The sequence below is a fragment of the Podarcis bocagei genome, assembly GCF_964188305.1.
Source record: "Podarcis bocagei genome assembly, chromosome: 5".
Taxonomy (NCBI): Eukaryota; Metazoa; Chordata; class Lepidosauria; order Squamata; family Lacertidae; genus Podarcis; species Podarcis bocagei.
Window position 1 is genome coordinate 24,137,528 of NC_138129.1, and position 19,823 is coordinate 24,157,350.

General features: G+C 44.1%; 3 protein-coding genes and 1 long non-coding RNA gene across 8 annotated transcripts in view; 2 read left to right on the top strand and 2 right to left on the bottom strand.

Annotated features, from left to right (window-relative positions):
* The window catches only part of PABPC1L (poly(A) binding protein cytoplasmic 1 like), a 30,379-nt gene extending 25,021 nt beyond the window's left edge, over positions 1-5,358 (top strand). For all 3 annotated transcript variants that reach the window (XM_081196226.1, XM_081196224.1, XM_081196225.1), the window contains 2 exons: positions 2,208-2,296; positions 2,548-5,358. In XM_081196226.1, the coding sequence (XP_081052352.1) occupies positions 2,208-2,291 (84 nt within the window). In that variant the 3' untranslated portion in view covers positions 2,292-2,296; positions 2,548-5,358. The remainder of the gene's footprint in view (positions 1-2,207; positions 2,297-2,547) is intronic.
* Positions 1-19,823, bottom strand: part of LOC308588379 — a 289,543-nt gene that overhangs the window by 228,725 nt on the left and 40,995 nt on the right. The gene's annotated exons all lie outside the window — the stretch shown is intronic.
* TOMM34 (translocase of outer mitochondrial membrane 34) lies at positions 3,774-17,065 on the bottom strand. 2 transcript variants are annotated; one of them, XM_081196655.1, is made up of 7 exons: positions 17,005-17,065; positions 11,854-11,953; positions 9,568-9,720; positions 9,082-9,245; positions 8,142-8,289; positions 6,442-6,568; positions 3,774-5,504 (listed from the first exon to the last, which is right to left on the bottom strand). In XM_081196655.1, exons 1-7 carry the CDS (start codon positions 17,048-17,050, stop codon positions 5,412-5,414), a joined length of 831 nt encoding a protein of 276 aa, XP_081052781.1. In that variant the 5' UTR covers positions 17,051-17,065; the 3' UTR covers positions 3,774-5,411. The 2 variants fall into 2 exon arrangements, with proteins under 2 accessions (XP_081052781.1, XP_081052780.1); XM_081196654.1 differs by lacking the exon at positions 17,005-17,065 and adding an exon at positions 15,751-16,887.
* Positions 14,539-19,823, top strand: part of STK4 (serine/threonine kinase 4) — a 62,319-nt gene continuing 57,034 nt past the window's right edge. Inside the window, exon 1 of one of the 2 annotated variants that reach the window (XM_081196404.1) lies at positions 14,539-14,831. In XM_081196404.1, the coding sequence (XP_081052530.1) occupies positions 14,806-14,831 (26 nt within the window). In that variant the 5' untranslated portion in view covers positions 14,539-14,805. Of the gene's footprint in view, positions 14,832-18,075; positions 18,239-19,823 lie in introns of those variants that run through there. The other variant, XM_081196403.1, reaches the window with a different exon arrangement.

Below are 19,823 nucleotides of genomic sequence, written 5' to 3' on the forward strand. Positions count from 1 at the left end.
TTGAATGACCACCATGTTATGAGCCATTCCATTCTCAATGCTAGAGGAGCTATTTTTAAGCAGGTAGTGTTTCAGCTGCATAGGCTTTCGATGCATGAATAATAAGGAGATCCTTCCTGGATCAGGCAAATGGTCTATCTGGTCCAAAATACTGTTTTCCCATAGTGATGGCCACCCAGAAGCCAGGCATACTGTTCCTCTCATATGACCTCTGAAATGTGGAGGCTAAAATGAATGTAGCCTTCCTACTATTAAATCCAGTGGCAGATGGGGCTTGTCAACCTGGGAAGGTAGCCCATCTAGGAGAAGCAAAACTCTCTATCCTTAACCTTCATTGCCATGTGGGGTGTCTTCAGGAGAAGAAAACTCTAAGGAATAAACTACACAAATTTGGAGTGGGGTCCCTAAGACTGTTGGATGGTGCCTTGTACGCCTCCTTCCGGCAACTCCTGCAGCCAAGCTGGTGCCAAGCGTATTTCTCTGCATTACTTTGGACCACATCAGCGAGGTCGAGAGGGGGGTCTTGTCGTCTGGGCAGCCCAGGACCTCCATACGCACTACCCAGGTTTAGCGCCCCTGGGAGGTCACTTCTGTGCTGCTAATGCAGCAGTGTGACTTCACCCCAAAGGCACACTCCATTGGCTCTTGAGACAGACCTGATGCCAACAACTGCTAGTAAGTCCTCCATGCATTTGATAAGAACATTATGCGTTACAACAAACTGAAGACATGGAGAGTATGCTTGGATAATGTTGGCATTAAAAACAGAACGGGTGTGTGTGTGTGTGTGTGAAGGCTGAGATGAAAAATTAAATCACCCTTTGAGAGCGTGTATAACTGGAGGGTTGGGAGGGTGTTATTAACTGCTTTCAGATTCGGTAGGAAGTTTTCAAGAAACCATTTAATGCACATTAAGGCAGCTGAGAAAGTTGTTTTTTTGAAAAGCGTAACTGCGTTAATGTATCTGTGTCAGAGAGTGGGTCTGGCAAGCTACTTGCTTGAGGGGGAGGGTGGGTTATTGGTTTGTTTTTGCTCGTTTTTATTATGTATTTTGGTTTTTTCTGTCTTGTATTTTTATGTTGTAAACTGCCCTGAGATCTACAGGTGAAGGGTGGCAAAAAAGTTTAAGAATAAGAATAAGAACTACTGTAGCTCACAGGTTGGCCTTAGCCTTATTGTTTGCAAGAACACTTTTCCTTCTGTGCAATTTTTCACACTCGGGAAAAGAAACTGAGCTTCTTAGTCCTCAGATGGCTACCTTAGACTGGTTTTGGGGATGTCATGAAAAGGCAGCAAATTGCTAATTGCCAAATTTGTTATCTTTTACTATCAGGAGGTGCTTCTGACGCTGAAAATCCCGTGACAGGCCATGGTATTATTCGTCTGAAATTGGGGTGGGCGGGATGCCACTTGCTTTTCTGCTTCAGGCTGCAAAACATCTTTGGCCAGACCTGGCTCAGAGATACCTATTTCTCTTCTCTCCCCTACCTTCCACATTGGTGTGATGAAGAGTTCTCTGTATTTCCAAAGCCTGCATACTGCAATTTTTGGGTGCCAACTAGTTCTAATGAAAGAGGGCATTTTCGCTGGCTCTGCATGAAATTTGTTACTATTCCTTGACTCAAGGAACTTCTACAGTAAGATTGTTCAGAAAAATGAGCTTGCAAAGTCAGCCTTGGAACCACACGAAGATGGAGCCAATGGGCAATGAAGAATCAGAAATGAAAAGAATACAAGTCTTGCTGCACGAATCTCCCTTGATCTGTTAAAACAAAGCCCAGAAAGACTTTGGCACTCCAAAATGGCAGTCTTAATTGTCTGAATGTACCTACAGAGAAAAAAAATGAGTGAAGTTTCCTTCAGAGGCTTGGACCTCAGTGTGTACGATTCTTTAGATCCTAAAGCAGCCACGTGGCTTTAACACACCATCCACATCAACTGCTTTGGATGGAGAGCCTATGGCTGTCCAGATTTTGCTGAACTCCAATTCTCCAGCTGACTCAGCCACCAGCATGGCCCGGGGCCAAGGATAAAGGGAGTTGTAGTCCTGCAACATCTGACAGGCCACAGGCATTCCACTTCTGCTTTTCAGGGAAGAGTAATGCACCTAGGATTGTTAAAGGGCCTCCATGTTGATTTGCCGAGTCTATCTCAGTACAACTGGCTGTAATAAATGACTGTCTGCTCCTGGGCTTTGCTTTTGTTAGATTGAGGAAGCTGTTGCTGTACTGCAAGTGCACCAGATCTCTGAAGCATCCCACAAGAGCAACTCGGCAGCATTTCTTCAGTGACCAAGGTGGGTTGGTAAGGAGTGCACAGCAATCAAGTGAGAAACTTGGTTTTGGCCAAAATATGTAAGCGGGAGGGAAGGAGAGCAGGCCCAAGCATTGCATTGGGGACCTGATGCAAAGACATGGTTCCATGCTGAGAACTAACACAGAAGGACCTATTCATACAATGTCATCTGCTTGGCAAGGTGAGGGACAAGTAGGAAAGTGTTGCAGTTGCATGTGTGAAGCTGACACTTTCTGCTTCACTCCTTTTTAGGATCCGATTGGTACTGATCAAATGACTGCCTCGACTTTGCCTGTTGCTGCAACCATCATGTCTACACTGCTTGTGCAGCAGCTTCATTGTTACCATAAATTTGCTGCACGTGGTCTGGATCTCACTCAGACTCAGTGCCCAGCCGTGGTCCCGAACTACTGTAGGCACAACCAGTGGATTATCAATGGGCAAATTGAGCTCCTCTTCCCATTACAGTCAGGATGGCTACATGAAACTTCTCTGTGCACTCTAATTTAGAGTTTCTCCATTTAACATATGCGTTTGCAGTCCCAAGGCACAGGTGGTTAATATATATTCTGTCCAACTATTTACTGGTATTTTTTTGCGGGGGGGGGGGTATATGTATATAAATATTCGTGCAAAAATCTAGCCTTTTTTGAATCACTTTCTTTTGTGCACTTAAGAGTCGTTGCAGCTTCTTTTCCCACTAACATTGTATTCACACTTTAAGGAGTATTTTCACAGGTGCTTTTCTAGTAACTGCTTGTATGGGAAGGATATGTTGTGAGAATGATATGGAACAAATTGGTTCCCACATTGTGTTAATTTATCGAAGCTGGTCATTTTTAAGTAGCCTTAAGCTTCAACCACCACTGGGGCCTGTGGCACTATTTTATTTGTTCGTGCTGCTGTTGACATGATAAAGAAAATGAAGCGTCATTTCCTTTATCACCAAGTGTTGTGTCAGTGTTCACTGTCTAACATGGCACGAACAACTACTCTGCTCAGTTGCATAGATCCATGGGCTGCCAAAATTACTGGGGCAAACCATTGTGAGCTCGTTTGTTTTAAAGAGAACCAACTGGTTCTCGTACTTGACACATGTAGGAGGGGTTTTTGAATTGCATTTTTAAATAACTCTTATAGAGATGCGAGAAATGAATTCCTCCTCTCCTTAAAAACACTTTTCTTCTGCACTGTGTCATGCGCATATCCTTTTTTCAACAGCCACGTGTGCATTCTGTAGAAATTGAAATATTTATATGTACTGTTACCTTTGAGCTGGGAAAGAAACTTTGACTTGTTCAACACATGCCTTATAAACTTCATATCCTGGTAGCACATTAATATATGACTGTTCTCCTTTATAACTTGGATTTAGTTAAATTGTCCCAGGAGCCCAGAGAGGGGGTCACAAGCAGGCACTTGCAGTTAGCCCTGCGCTGCAAAGTGGACATGATTAATTTCCGTTTGACAACTACAAGTTGCGCAACCAAACATTTATTTAAAAGTTCAAAACACCAGAAGCATAGGCTGATTTTAGTTTTCTTCCCTCAATATTTCCAGATGGATGCGAGAGGCGGCTGTTACTAGACTCTGCTGAACAGTGCAACATTTACAGTAATGGTTCCCTCTAGGGTATTTGGTGCCTAGCCTGCTCTGTGCATGGCTGTGTTAAAGAGACTATATGCAAAACTCTACCCCCTCCAACTTTAAAAAGGCATGAGCTCTAAGGCAAAAGAAAATGGGGATTGTCTTGGATCTTCTCACTATTACAAGGTTGAGGGACTAACTGCAAAGCTTGCTCTGGAGGGCAGGCTCAAAAGAAGCTACAGACATTTCTTGGCTATGGAATTTTGAGCCTACTTTTCACAAAGAGCAGAAGAGCTAATAAACCGCTGCCTGGACACTATCAGAATACAGGTGAAGCCTCTTGCAATAAATGCCCTTCTATTTTAAAAAAATGTAGAAAAGCAGGTGATGGAGAAGGCACCTGCCATTTCATTATCTGCTACAGAGCTGGGGAAGTGGTGGCACTCAAATGTTGCACTCTCAACTCCCGTCTACCCTGGTCAGGGATAATAGGGGGGCACAGGTCACTCTGCAGAGGGATTCTTCGTAGTAAGAAACATTCTACCAGATGGGTACCTTACCTGTAGTCTGGAGTGCTAGAAGCAACATCAGTTTTATCAGCCGCTATTCATAAGGAGGTCTATGAGCAGGAAGGTAGGCAAAAAGTTTATGTACATGCAGATTGCTCTACTCTTCAGGGCATGTACTTTCTATATGAAGCAGGAAAATTGGCTATGCCGGTCTACTTTCTGGGCTTCCTGCCCTCACCCCCAGCTGAATGTTTAACCTATAACTACTTTCAAACATATATCAGAGGAGGGAGTGTCATCATAAAGTAATAGACGTGTAAAAAACATAACAGGCAATCAAGCTAAGCATAAATGAAGCAGCCTAATCTAACAAAGAACGCAAGTCTGCAAAAGGTATACACAGCATAAGAGCAGCACGACATACCAGACTCTTTGGTAAAGGATAAAAGCAGCATTAGATTTCTAAAGAACATTTTGAAGACCAGAACGCTCAACTGGAGCCTAGTGCACAAAAGTTAAGGCAAAGCAGAGACTACTTTTGAAAAACATACATCCGTCAGCCACTGTGTCAGTCCAAGCCTTTAGCTTGCAATTGTGCTGCTACCTACATGGATAAGCAGCTACAACCAGAGGCTTGCAGTTCTTCGCTCTGCAAAACACACCCACCTACCAAAAAATATCAGTTAAGTGCTGCCCTGTCTGCTATAATCTCTTTCTCAGTGAGTTAAGGTAAACTTTGCTAGAATAAGGGGCTTGCAGTACAGCTACCACTCTGGAAATTCTATTAGGAAGTTGTGACTCTCAGAAGGTCACACTGAACTTTTGGAAGCCTTTATAGGAAGAACAAATAACTCTGATAAAGCAAGGAACCAGAAAGATGCCAACAGGTCTGAAAGGTGAATTTTGCATCTGGCTCTGCATTCAGGCTGGTCCCTGTGATCACTTTTTTAAAAAACAAAAAACAAAACAGGAAACGTATCTTCAGAAGAGTATGGTGTTGCCTTTAGCCTCTCTTAAGAGTTATTTTAATTCTTGCAGTAGTTTCTGAGCAGCACTGTTCTTTGGTTCAATTTTCAAGAGGCTGTTGAGATCTGCTTTACTAGATCTGTAGTCCTGGAAGTAAAGAAAACATGTAGATATTTGGCAGGAGACAAATAAAGGTGCTCCCGAGAAAGCAAAAAGTGGCACCCCTACATTTAATAAAAATCTTTGGAATTTAGTGCATTCGGCAGCACTGCCACTTCTACAGCCCCATCCTCTATCTCATGGTCTATAACACTACCTGGTATCCTTTGCAGCATATGGGCACCAACAACTCCCTGAATTTATTGTTGACTTTAGTAAACAAATGCTTTTGATTACTTTTTGGGATGCTCTCAATTCCCCCCGCCTCCTTGATGATCCCAATATCCTGAGGAGCCTGCCTTTAGCTGTTGCCCCAAAGCAGCCACCTTCCAGATGTCAACTCCTTTACACACCTCTAGAATGGGAAGACAGAAACTTCTAACCTGCCAGCAAATTTGGCCCACCTGGGGGTCCACTGACGTCAGCTGATGGGAAAAGTTTAATCTTGCATTGGCTGCAACCCTGTTCTTGGCAGTGAACAGGATCACAAAGCCAAGGCAGCAGGATTTAATCCCTGTTCATCAAGAGAAGAATTTGCAAAACATTATCTGAAGCAGCTCTGTGCTGCTTCTCTAAGCAAGTGGGAGAAAGGAGTCTGTCTCACCACCCATTTGCTTAAAGGAACGTTTGCAAAGGGCTTTAAAACCAATGTGGGTTCTCAAGCAGCCAACATCCAGCTGGCTGTAAAGCACTTGGAAACCAGATGCAAGGGATTTTGAGAGGTAGGTGGAGCTACCCACCTATCTTGTGATGTCACAATGACATGGTGTGATTGATGAAGATCTAGCCACTGGAGCCAGAAAGGTTCCCCAGCCCTGCTCTGGAGCAAATGGGGTGGAACTGGAGAAAAAGCTACATATCTGCTTGAAAATAAGCACTTCCCATACTGTAACTCAGTGACCCCAAATTATAGGAAGTTCCTTACCTTGAGCTCTTTATATGCTTGTGCTCGTCTGTAAAATGCTTTGACATTCTTTGGGTCCATCTTAAGTGCTTCTGAGCAATCCTGAATTGCTTCCTTGTACTGCTTCATATTCAGGTAGCAAAGAGCCCTACAATGTATGCAAGGAAATATAACAGTCTTTGGAAACAACTGCTATGGAAATCCTGCATTTGGAATGATCTCATACACCTAATAAAGGGTGCTGGGGGTAGGTGTTCAAATGCTCAATTTTTATTTTGAGACCCACTGGCTTCTCTCATAGAATGATTGCTCTTGATAAGTAGAATGAATGAATATTGCCAATACAATTGTCAAGTCCAACATCATCAACTCAACCATGATTAAGTTGTAACAATGCACTTCTAAAAAGCTTGCTTTTCACACCCCACCCAAAAACTGTCATGGCTGCAGTTTTCCTGAATGAGCTAGACTGCAAGCATCATCAGCATCAACATCATTATAATCATCTTCTCCTGCTTCTAAATGCAGTGGCTTTCTGCTCATCTGTAATAAACCAATGTGACTGCAGCCATTTGCACCTTGATCAGTTAGGATCATCATCTTGCATAGCCACATTTCTAGCTTCTGTCAACAGGTCGTCCCCCCAAAAAACTTTCAAGTAGACCTTTAAAGAGGCTGGAGCTAAAAAGATGTGGAAGCTGGTATTTTCAGGAAGCTGAATGCTGCACATAGTAAAATAATATGTGCTCCTATAGAGTAGCGGTATATACAGAGCATAATTTGCATATACTATGATTACAGAACGTAACTAAACCATTTGGGAGGAAAGGACTCTACCCAGGTACCCTTAACACCTTTAACGAAAACAGAGCCCACAGGAACATATCAGCCAAAAGAACTAGGCTTCATGAGGATGACCTGTACTTGTGCATCCAGGCTGTTAGCAAACACTGGGTCCTGGAGTGTCCAATAACTTTCCATCTATCTATTGTCTCCCCTAATGGCCCCTTTGCAAACTCTCTCATGGTGCCTACAAGTATGGCTCCCAACCTACTGTTGGCTTATTCAAACCTAGCCTCCATGAGCTGCATGAATCAGGTGTTGGCCTTTTTAGGAGCACAGAGAGATTGATAATTCCAGAATTAGTAGTAAGGGAGAGCTCTTCCTGTTTCTGTTCTCAGAGACTCTGACTGGCCCCATCAAAGCAGATTATATTGTGAACTGCCCTGAGATCTATGGGTATAGGGCAGTATGGGAGTATAGGAGGGAAGCAGGGCATGCAAGTGTATGTTACACTTGAGTAAAAATGTCACAACCCCAAAGCATCCCTATTGACCATATTTGCATACAACCCTAAACCAGAATCCTATCTTAATAACCTAAGATATATGAGAGTGATGAGCACCTGCAGGCAGTCCCTTTTCTGCCACTTTCCCCCCTTCCCTTTGCATGAACCGCAGCAGAAGTCAGGATTCAGCACTAAGCTATAGCTCCCTGTTTCTTGCAACTCAGAAACTATTGTTAACGGCTCCAAAACAAGCCAGAATATGAAGCCAACTTTAAATTGTGCATTTTTGGCATTTTATGTGCAAATGCAGCCATTATCTTCCACCCACATTACAGTTTTAGGACTGGCAGTCAAAATAGTTTCTGATACAATGTGCTACAGTGTAATTTGAGGGTGTATACCTGCACCTGTCAGATGGTTACATTAGCTTTACCTGTTAGTGTACGTTGCACCTTCCAGCTTATGGAGTTTTAAGCTCTCTGTGTACTTCTCAACAGCTTTTTTATAGTTTCCCTTCTTTACAAGCTCATTTCCTTCTAGCTTCAACACATTTGCTCGATCCATTGTGGCAGCAGTAGGCACTGAAATTCATTTCAAGAAAAAACACAGTGTAACCCTGAAAGCGGCTATGACAGAGGGCCAATACCACAAATAAAAATTCAGTCCTTGATGTTTCAGAGGGTGGAACTATAACAACCGAAAGTCAAATTATTATGTTAGTATATACTTGTTAAAAGCTCCTTTTGAAGACTGCTCATCAAGGACACAAATTTAATAGCTACTCAATGCCAACACAAACAGCTAGCCTTTTGTGTTAGGTAGCAGTTCCAGCAAATCTCTGTGGGTCCATGAAAAAAAAGTGCTGGAGAAAAAGACTGTGCTGCAGTACCAGCTCTATGGAGCTGACAATGGGAACAGGAAACATATAATAGAAGCATATTCTTATCTAATACATGGAAATTGAGGTATATACACAAATGAAACTGTACTTTGATCAGGTCTGGGCTGCTTGTGATGCAGCAAGCTAAATGTAGCACAGCAGGGAAGTTATGGTGAGCATCTGATAAGTTTTGAAAAGTCTGGTTTTTATTGCTGAGACAAGAGAACTAGAAAGGGTGGCTGGGTGGGTATGAAGCACATGGCAAGCCACAATGCTTGACTGATGGGCTGTGTTCAGTTTGGTGGTCACACGTTCTGCAGATGAAGTTGTTAAAGTGTCCCTAAGCCCCTATTCCCACCTCAGATTCCAGGTGGTTTCTCTAAACTGCCTAGAGTTATCAGAAAGAGAATGCCAGTTGGAATTTGGATGAGTTAGTTGAGGCACTATGTGCTCTGTCCCTCATTCTCATCCCTAAAGCAAAAGAACTACCCACCTTGCTTTGTTCCTGCAGTAGTGTTTTCATGGCTTCTTGTAGTAGCTTCTTGGCTTCCAGGTGGGGGCTCCCACCGTCTCTGAGCAGAAACTGGAACAGATGGGATGGGTGGGAGCTTCTGCCGCCACTGAAGACCATCTTTCTCCAGTAAGGCTTTGGTCATTCTGGAAGAGGACAGTTATTAGTTTAGCCATTGTTTGACACGGTCACCTTCCCATAAACAGATAGCTAGCTATTATTATTTATACACCTCTAAAGCACAGAAGTTCCATTCCTAGATCTGGTTGCCTGGAATATAGACAAGATCTATGCTTATTTTAACAAAGGTGGGCTGCATCTTAAACAATATCAAACTGTTCTGGAACAACATAGAACCCGCTATCTAGAGGCACATAAACAAACCTAATTTGAAAGGAGCAAGAATGATCTAAAATATACATTAGAATTTTTTTGTACATTCATTTTGAACACAGAGCAGGGGATTACCGATTGACTCCATCATGTGCAGCTTGTACAGTGATATCAACCTGTAACACAGTTTTGTAGTCCACGTAGGCTAAATGATATCTCTCAAGAGCTTCATAGGCTGCTGCGCGCCTCAACAGGGGCTTGATTCCAAAAGGGACCAGATCCAGGGCCCTAAAATCAGCAGAAAAGGCAGCAAAAGATTACTGGATAAATAAAACAGCAGAATTGACAATGTTCAAACTCAGTTGGCGGAAGAGGGTTCACATGCACAGCACATATTTATCAAAATTTCAAGTATCTAAAGAGTTTGGGTGTCTCTTGGGCTCTGCAGATAAAATGTACAATACTATAGAAGCAGGGATGGGAAACTCTTGGCTCACTGGCTGTTGCTGGACTTCAGCTCTAATCTGTCCCAGGAAACCTGGCCAATGGGAGTTGTAGTGAAGCAACATTTGTAGGACACAGGTTCTCCATCATATAAAAGTTATTTGAGCAAGCCACATCATTTCACAATGAAATTTTCCATAAGAATTCTTCAATCAATCCATCAACCTTTGATGGATGGTTTAGAACGACTGGGTCCAGCCATCACATTCACTGTGTGTGTGTGCCAGTATGTATACTCAGCAGAGTTACATCTCAACGCAGCTCCTTCCTTAGAAAGGTACACACAGTAGGCAATAAACACTTGGGGATGCCGTAAAGATTCAGTGAAGTGTAGAAGTTTGCTTGACAGGCATAAATGCATACTGGTAGCAAATATATACAGACATCCACCACTGCTATGGTCAAGGCATGCTTAGAGTCCAACAAGAGTCCAAGACTCACTCTCTGCTTCTCTCACCACAAGGTGCAAGCAAGAGACTCACAACAAGTTACACAGAACCAAAGAACAGTTCCCACAGAAAACTTCCTTGCATAGACAAAACAATCTTAGCCTTCTGCTTCTTCTTAAAACTTCTCTGTTCTTATCTGTTTCTAGAACAAATGATTCTCACACAGAGAGAATCCCCAACAAGATTAATGTTATCTTGGACAGACTCCCCCCTTCTTTATCTATGTCTAGCTGTCTATAGCGGCGGCATCACACATGGGGGTTCCATTCCAGAAATAGCTTGTACTGTAAGTGCAAAATTGTGTCCCACCAAAATTTCGTGGCTGCTGTCTGGCAAGCTTGGGGGTGGGGGAGCCCCATGCAGAGGCCTCCCCCATGTCTCTGTGGTCTTGCCTCAATCTTGCACATGTGGTGGCAGCATTGAGAGGGTGCATGTAGTCTCCACTGCCTTCCCTCACATCTGCAGCTGCAGAGGAGCACTGAGATGGTGGTAGCAGCAACCCAGCTCCCTTGGCTGTGCTTACCAGAGGGGAAGGTGGAGAGATGAAGGTGGAAGGGAGGCAGACAGAGACATGAAGGCAGAAGCTGCAGCTCCATTCCAACCTTTTTCTTCTGCCCGAGGCCTCTGTCTGCCTTCCTCCATGTCTCCCCCTCCACTTGCAGCCATCCCTGGAAGGCTACTGCCGTCGCTTGAGGCAATGCCCTTGCCACCACTTCCTTTCTAGTGGTCGCAGCTGTGTGTCATTGAATTTGTGCAGGTTAAATGTGCATGTGATGCTACTACACTGTTTTAAAATATATATTGAAAAGTATCCATATGCTGCTGCTTGCTTGACAATGGTTTGCAAGGAGAGATGAAAGAAAATGAAAGCACAGCAAGATAAATAGCACAAGAAATGGATTATAGGCCAGCTACTGCATCCAAAGATTGCAGAATGTGATTCCCCCCCACCCCCCCAGCAGCAACGTTTTGCTGAAAGCAGTAGAGGGGGCATTTGTTTATTTGATTCATTTATCTTAACAATTTATTTATCCAAAAATAGATTTGAAATTCAAAACCTACAACATGGGGAACACAACTAAATTGAAATGAGTAAAACTATTTAACCAACAATGATTTGAAATGCCTGGTTACTGCTGCTGGTTTGGAAGAGTCACATGAACAGTCTTCTGTCCACCACCTATATTTTGGGAAGTTTAGGAATGAACACTGGAAGATAATCCTACTTCCAGCCAGCAGGGACAACAGAACAAGTCCCCCTCTTCTCCCCAGCTGCTTTGTGGGCAAAGTGTGTTGTTCTTCAACCCTGTCTAATATTCCCTACCTGTAGAGAGTGGGTTCTGAATAGGCTGAGTTGGCCCTTTCTGTAGCCAGGGTCTGAAAGGCATCAAGCGGTAAGAGGAAGCAATCTATAGGAATATGTAAATTAGACTTCCATTCTCTTGTCCTCAGGACAGAAACTACTTACTCAGAACAATCCTTAATGCAGAGACTACAGTTCCCATCTTTCAAATAGCAGGCAGCACGATTGGACAAAAGAACACTCCTCTCTTCTGCATTTGCATCCCCTAGATATAAAAGGGAACATTAAGTCAGATTTCTAAGCATAAGTACCTCTGGTGCTAAGCAGGGTATAGTGGGATTTGGAGATGCCTCATCTTCTGCAACAGAGATGGGGAACATGTGGTCCTCCAGAACATATTGGAATACAACTTGTATCAACTTAGCCAATGGTCACAGGTGATGGAAGATGTAGTACAACATCCGGAGGACCCCCTCCTCTGCAAGATGCTTCTTGTTACCTTGTGTAAAGCTTCAAGACCAGTAACTATGATGGAGGTGAGGACAGAGGTCACAACTGGAAAAAAACGTTAATGAATGGGGCAACATCTTAGTAACATCACTAAACCAGTCACTAAACAATCATTAACCAGCACTCTTACCATTTTTATTGCACTATAAAGAGAATATTGATCACAAGAATTCCTGATTGTCTGCCGTATCCCTTATTTGAACATGATCTTTGTGCTGTCCTATATCCTCATTTACTACATTTCTAAGCTCACCTTCAAAGAGCTCAAAGCAGTATATATGGTCTCCCATTCCCTATGCATATGGTCTCACACTCCCAATTGCATATATTATCCTCACAGGAGACCTATGAGGCATGTTTGGCTGACAATGTGTGACCGGTGCAAATTTACCCAATGCTCTTGGTGGGTTTGAAGTTGGGGATGAGCATAACTCAGTGACACACATGCTTTGGCTCCAGAAGGTCCTGGCATCTCAAGGTAGGGCTGGGAAGACTCTTGTCTAAAACCCTGGAGCCAGTCAGCACAAAGAATACTAAGCTAGATGAACCAATGGCACTGCCAAAGAAAGCAGATGCATTGCCAAAAGAGAGGGTAGGAGGTGGCATAAGCTTAATTCACAGCTACAGGTGCAAATTTAGAAAAATAATTACTGTAATTTAAATCCAAATATAATACATCTAACTTATTGTTGAAAAACTGACAGGCAACCTGTGTGCCTTGGTCAGTCTGCTGTCTAGATGCTGATGGACAACTTCAAGGCTCCTGCTCTCCAATCATTATTTAGCAAGATTTTTACTTATTTGTTAAGCAGCATATAAAAATGGATCACACAAAACGGTATAAAACAGTCATTAGGTAGCCGTAAAACACTTCAAAAACAGTAAATATATTATCAGTATATACACACTTTTAAGAACAAGGAGACATAAATGAAAATAATGTCTAATTAAAAAAGTTTAGGTGTTATGAACAGTACAACTAAAGCACCTGCTGAATATTCATCGGATTCTTTAAACTGGACTTAGATTGCATAGCCCTTTAAACAGAGGACACCATACAGAGGACTGTACTTTTTAAAGTATCGCTATCATTATACAAGTTTATAAACCACTTCACAGCATCAATGTGGCTTACATAGTGAAAACAGAACACAGACACACAAGCTCTAACAATAAATCAATTCAACAAACCCTAAAACAATAACACCATCCTAAAAACTCTGAACACAATTAAACTATTTATCAGATATAAAATTGATGTTTCATAAATGGCTGGGTTACACCCCAGGGAAAACCTATTAAACAGGAATGTCTTCAAAAGATGATGCCTAAACACCATCATGCTAGGCACCCATCTGATTTCAACTGGAAACGGACTCCTGAGAGCTAGAGCTGAAGCACTAAAAGTAGGACAGATAGCCATTCTAACCAAGGTTAGCTCCCTATAATCTTACACTGCTTACTAGTGTCAAACTATGGCCCACAAACCTCTTTCTGGGTGTTCCTGTAGGCATTTCCAATGCAGATTTCTTTGTAATTGGGTATGGAAGTGGAATAACACAATGTATGCTGTCTATAACTAGAATAAGGATATGCATATGCAATTTTAAAGTTACTTTAAAATACAAGAGAGTAGGGATCCAATTGCTTCCCATACCCATATATATCATGTATATTTTTTTAAGTGGAAAGCTGCCAAAAAATAAAGCACACATGTGCTTTGTGTTCTTGATAGACATCACATGTATGTCTCTAACTATTATTGGTACCTCAGTAGGGGGGGAAACCCCGTCAGATACAGCTCTCAGAGGCCATGTGATGTCCACACTAATGGAGAAAAGACTATAGAAAGTATAGCGAGTTTTTTTAAAAACAAAACAAAACAAAACATTCCTATTCCATTCTCTGTGGCCCCCACCAATCCAGAGAGCCCCACTTCCTTTCATTACTTCAGCAAGTGTAAGGCTCCTCAGGGTGTCCCCATTTCAGGATGTTTTTGCCCTCCATCTAGAAGTCCTTCCCTTTCTCATGTTCAAGAAAGCCCTGACAGAGACTGTTAAAAACTATATATGCAGGATGGGCGGGGGGGGGGGGGGCAGACAAGGCCAAAGCCAGAACTCAGTTAAATCAACTTCTGTCCCTCACCTTAACTCCATTAGGAATGCAAGGGAAAGGAAGGAAACAGAAAGCAAAGTCTACAGCTCAGAGGCTGAGAAAGTGAAGAAAGGAAACAGAAAGTGTGTCCCACGAGCTGTCCAACTGCTGGCTCTGTTTTTATGTTAGTAACCAAACTTACTCATTGTGACACAATTACTGCAGCAGACAGCCTGCTGACCTAATAAGTCTAAGGCTGTGGAGGAGCTTCAGAGGCTACCAGTAACAAAAAGACCGGGCAATTATGAAGACTTAAACATCTTCCACTCATCTGCCCACTGCAACCTACAACGTTGGGTGCCTTGTACTCCATGGGCTGCCAATTCCAGGAATATGTAGCATGACAAAGAATGCTGTTCCATATTAATCCAGAGGACCATAAAGCACCGCTACTCTACCTAAAGAGCTGGTTTAAGAAAAAGAAGCCCAGAGCTCCCAAAGCCAGCTAATGGGATGGAGTTATTATATTCTGCCATCAGGTATGGTTTGAAAACTATTCCCGGTCTCCAAACATACATAGTGGTATTCTTAACTTTTGCATCAAATGCTTCAGGGTTCTCAATCTGGGACCTGGTGACACAACACAAAATGTTCCTCAGCACAGGATGGTTTTATGGGGGAAATCCAAACCACCATTACTATTAATTTCTGTATATATAAGACTTCACCTGGGTTAGAATATACAAAGTTACCTATTAGTCAGGCCACCCCACCATCTAGAACTAGATACTACAATTGAGTAAAATCTCTCAGGGTTTTATCCAGCCCTAGTAAAATCCCTTGAGCTTCAGACACTGAGAAATAAACCTAAGACTTATCTCTCTCACACAACCCTACAGAGCTATTTAGGTCCCATCTCTCCTAGTGGCGGCTTCCTCCGGGCCTCCATTTAACTCACTGTAAAATGGGTGCAGTCTTATTTCGCAGGGAAGTTTTAAGGGCCAGCCCCATAAAGGCCCTTAATGACTCTGCAAATCAGGAAGTGATTCACACATGAGCAGGAGAAAAGCACAGGGTTGTTGTCATCAGTGCATGGGGGGGGGGGGAAGGAACATTTTTTTGCAAGTTAAACATTCGCCGATGGAATATGGCTTTGAATCCTAATACTCGGCATATACGATTCTGGATCTAGTCACCCCATAGAAGTAATTTGGGGCAGGTGATATTTGAGACTTAAAAGACTGCACAGAACTAAGGGATGGGTTGGGCTGGCGAGGATGGTTGGGTGGAAAGACACATAACTTGCCTAAAGACAAACCGGGGGGGGGGCAGTTTATGGTGCAAGGCAGGAGGGCACTATAGTCCTGTGGATCCCCAGCCCAGGATCCCCAGCCCTCTCTGACTGCCTTCCCTGAAAACTGAGGCCTTGCCAGGGCTTTCGCCGCCCGCCGCCAGTACCTGCTGCTTCCAGTAACTCCAGCGCCCGGCCGTAGAGGGCGGCCGCCTGGCTGTATTGCCCGTTGCGGAACTGCTCGTTGCCCGCCTGCCGCAGGTCAGCGATCCGCGACGCAGGAGCCATGAAGCCGGCCGCGGGGTGCGAGGAAGCCGGCGCCGGCACTCGTAAAGGAAAGCAGCCGGGGCTGCAGCTTCCTCCTCCCTCTGCGCTCGATTAAGCAAGGGGGCGGGCGCCGTCCGCCAGAGGCTCCTCCTTTTCCCTCCAGGGGCGCCTGGGCAGGGCGAGAAGCGCAGGCTGCTCTCCGTGCCCGAAAGTTAGGCGAGGGGGCGGGACGCAGCCCCCTTTAGCACATGTTCGCTTTCTCGGGAGGAAGCCCCGACTGAGTCCGCTGCGAATTGCTTCTAAGTTTGCGTGGGAGGAAGCTGCGTCGAACTCAGTGGGACTTACTTCAGAGTAAGCGCGCCTCGGAGGCTCCGGCTGCAAGCGCCTTCCTTCCCCCCGGTAATGGCATAGGATCGGTCTGCTTTCGTTCACTGCGTCCCCCCCTTCCAAGATGAAGATCGGTCAAATGACCTTTCAGTTTGGAAGCGGCAAAATCCAACAAGCCCAGTTGCGCTATGGGGCTACAATCTTGCGCACGTTCACTAGTTGGGAGCAAGTCACTAAAAGTGCTTGGGCAGGAGAGTCATACGAGGCAAAGCCTTGCAGTCCCGTCCGCGTTTGTGAGCAAATTCTATTTAACGCAGGGGGCCTTTTTATTTTCACACGAGATGATGGCTGTTAGTTAATAGAAGTTTATGCCGCGATCAATCTTGTTCTCTTGAGTAAAGGCAGCCCAAGTCCTTCGCATGTTTACTTGAGGAATCAATCCCAAAGTCAACGGGCCTTCCTAGAAAGTGGCTTTAGGATGGCAGTCGTGCTGTACAATCTTAAAGTTAAGTCCTACTGTGTAGTGATTTGAGAGCAGGACCCGGGAGACTCCAAATCCTTCCAGTCCTTAAGTTCATTTTATTGCATTTCTTTACTGCCCTTCATTTGGGGATCACTGGACAGTTTACAATATAAAAACACAAAAATGTGCAACAGTAACAAAAACAAAATCACACACACACATACAGTTTAAAAGGCCATAGGTTGCTCAAATAGCCTGGGAGAAGAGGAATGTTTTTTTGCCTGACATGGGCGATGCTGTGCCTGTCCCATTTCTCTAGTTCAACCTATGTTGTTGCAAAAATACAATGGAACCAGATACTGACCTGGTGGCTCCTTTGAGTAAATGCAAGGAGCAAGTGTAATGATCATAAATATGACCTGCACCCAGGTGAAGATAGGATAAGTGTATTAAGACACAATCCTTTTTTAAAAAAAGTATACAAGCATCTACTCAAAAGTGAGTACAGATTGGATTGCTGTGGATTGCAGTGTGGAAAAGATACAAGTATAGAATGTCTTTAATATGAAGCACATTTAGAAATTACAGGGGAAATCATGCAGGCAAAGTCAAATGTGAAATTAATGGAAAATAAGTATTAATTTGTAAACTTTTGAAACTCAGAAAAAATATATAAAAAATGAGTGAGTGGAGCTCCAACAGCCTTATCGCCAGGTAAGGGTGCAAAAGAATTGTATCCTGTCTTTACAGCATTACAGGACTATTTTAGGCAGGTGCTGAAGATGTACCCTTTAGCACCTGAGATATAGTAAGACAAGCCCTATTCCCCTGCATGTAATGTTTTAACTGTTTTTAATGGCTGTATATTTAAATTGGCTTTTGACCTCCCCCACACAGTGGCAGGTAAGGAAACAAATTACAACATGATGATGACGTTGGGCCTGAAACGCTGCTAATTTTCTCTCATTTTGGGCAGCCATTTTGCAGCAGCATCTTATTGACAGAAGCCCCGCTTTGTTCAACGGGGCTTGCTTACTCCTTAGCTAGATTTAACTTCAGAAAGCACCTCAACGTTTTATTTATTGTGGCCTATAACCCTTCCTTCAGAGGCATAAAGAAAAACGCATCGTGATTCTTTATTGGCTTCTGAGGAAACGCGGGATGGGGGGGAGTCGGGGAGCAGCAGCGCAGCGAGGAGCGACATAGCCACTCCCACCGTGATTGACTTTTTTAAAAAACAAACCCCCTGGGGGCAACTGCCGCCAAGACCTGCGAAACCACGTGGCCTGGTGTCGCGCGGCCCCCTTTCTCCCTGCCCCGCCCCCTGCTGGTTTCCGGCTGGTGCTTGTCTGCGGGGAGGGCGGGGTTCTGAGGAGGAGGCGGCGGCGGCAGCTGCGAGGCGGAAGTGCCTTTGGCGCTGGGGAGGCGGGGCCGAAGGGACTCAGCGCGAGCGGGCAGAGCAGAAGGAAGGCGGCGGAGATGGAGCGGCCGTGAGGAGGGGGAAAGCGCGCGCGCGCCCACCCTCGCCCACCCCGGACAGGCGGCGGCGGCTCTCGTCAGGCGGCCATGGAGACTGTGCAGCTGCGCCACCCGCGCCGGTGAGAAGCCAGAGGGGAAGAGATGCGCGGGGATGGTCAGGGTGGCGAAAGGGCTCTTGCGCTGTCTGAGGGGGTGGGAGGAGGCGACCTGGGTGCATGTAGGAGGCGGGTCGGTGCACTTCTCTTCCTCTTAGGCCCTTTCCCACCCCCCCTTCTCTTCCTCCGCTTCCTCCCGGGAAACGCGCTCCTTCTTCGTCTTAAGCCTCCCCTCCTCGCATCTTCCGTCGGAGTTCGCGCGCATGACCCAGAGTTGGCTAAATGCAACGGGAGTTATGCAAAAAAGCAATGAAATAAATAGCCGCCCATAGGCAAAACCAAAGCCTTTTTGGGGAACTGCCTGTGTCGTAAAGTTCTCTGCTTAAACTGGGGTTCCAAAGTGATGTAGGTGGTTGGGACTCACTCCGCTTCCTATTTTTTAGGATGCTTTTACATTTCTTTTTCAATTGCTCGCCTGCTGTAGCAACTGGAAATGTGGCCCCTGAAGAAATGAACAGTTTGGAAATGAATGTTTTGGTTTGAGGTCTTCAGCTGTTGACTTAAGACCAGGACTCGCCTTTAACCCCAACCTTCAAAATGCAGCCAGTTTATAATCTCATTTATTTATGCTGCTATATGGGTGACTGCTCCCCTTTTCTTCTGTAATTGTGCTCTGTTTCTTTCTCTTAAAGCCCAAGCATAAAACAAAGTGGATTATATTAGCAGTGTGACAAACCTTAGATCTGGGCAGGTAAACATGTGAAGATGTCATCCTGAGTCAGATGCTGATATGTCTTTTCCAAGTACGGTATTTTCTACTCTGGTAGCAGCTTTCAAAGCTTTTGTGTGTGGGGTGTGTGTGTGTTCCCAGCTGTTTGAGATGCCAGGGATTCATCCTGGGACCTTGTGCATGCAGAGCCTGCAGTCTTCCATGAACCTAAATACCATCCTTGAGTAGTGGAGCTTTGCATTGTTTTTACTGAATTATTTCATGTTACATACAACCTACATGAAAATAAGGTGTAAGCCAACTCAAACATGCAAACATCTGACTGAACGTAGGAAGTGTGTGTTCAACAGCCCCAAATAGGAAGTGCTGGCCTCTTTTTGCAAATGCTTATTGCTCATTTGATGAGCATGGCGAACAGAAGTGAACAAGGAAGTCTGGTGCATAATGAGAAGTTCTAGATGACAAAACTCTTAAGATCCTTGATTAACCACGACCATAGAGCAGAATTGAAACAAGGATGAATATGGTTAGAGACTAATACTTCAAGAATAACCTGTCATTTATTAGTCAAAGATGGCTGAACTGTTAACATAATGCTCCCAAAGTGTTGTTAGGTTTTGGTCGCAGTACTGACTGAAAATATAGATCACTATCTTTATGTTCTATAAAGAAAGCTGTCACCACAAAAAGCAGAATAGCATGTTGATCTGTGGAAATAAAATTAAAGAAAGATAGATAAATATGCTCTCACTTCCTTAGGCTGTTTTGGATTAAACAGAGTTCTGTGAATTTCATCACAGGGTTCATAAGCAGTACGTTCCGGAATGATGTCTTAATACAAGATTTGGTTTTTAAATGTCTTTCTGGGTTGAGGAATTT

Excerpts from the sequence above, each read along its gene's own strand:
- TOMM34 (XM_081196654.1), bottom strand. The coding sequence starts at position 15,871 with ATGGCTCCTGCGTCGCGGATCGCTGACCTGCGGCAGGCGGGCAACGAG. Across the intron at positions 9,721-11,853 it reads TGCATTAAGGATTGTTCTGA|GGCCCTGGATCTGGTCCCTT; the intron begins GTAAGTAGTTTC and ends TGCTGATTTTAG. Across the intron at positions 6,569-8,141 it reads GGTGCAACGTACACTAACAG|GGCTCTTTGCTACCTGAATA; the intron begins GTAAAGCTAATG and ends CATACATTGTAG.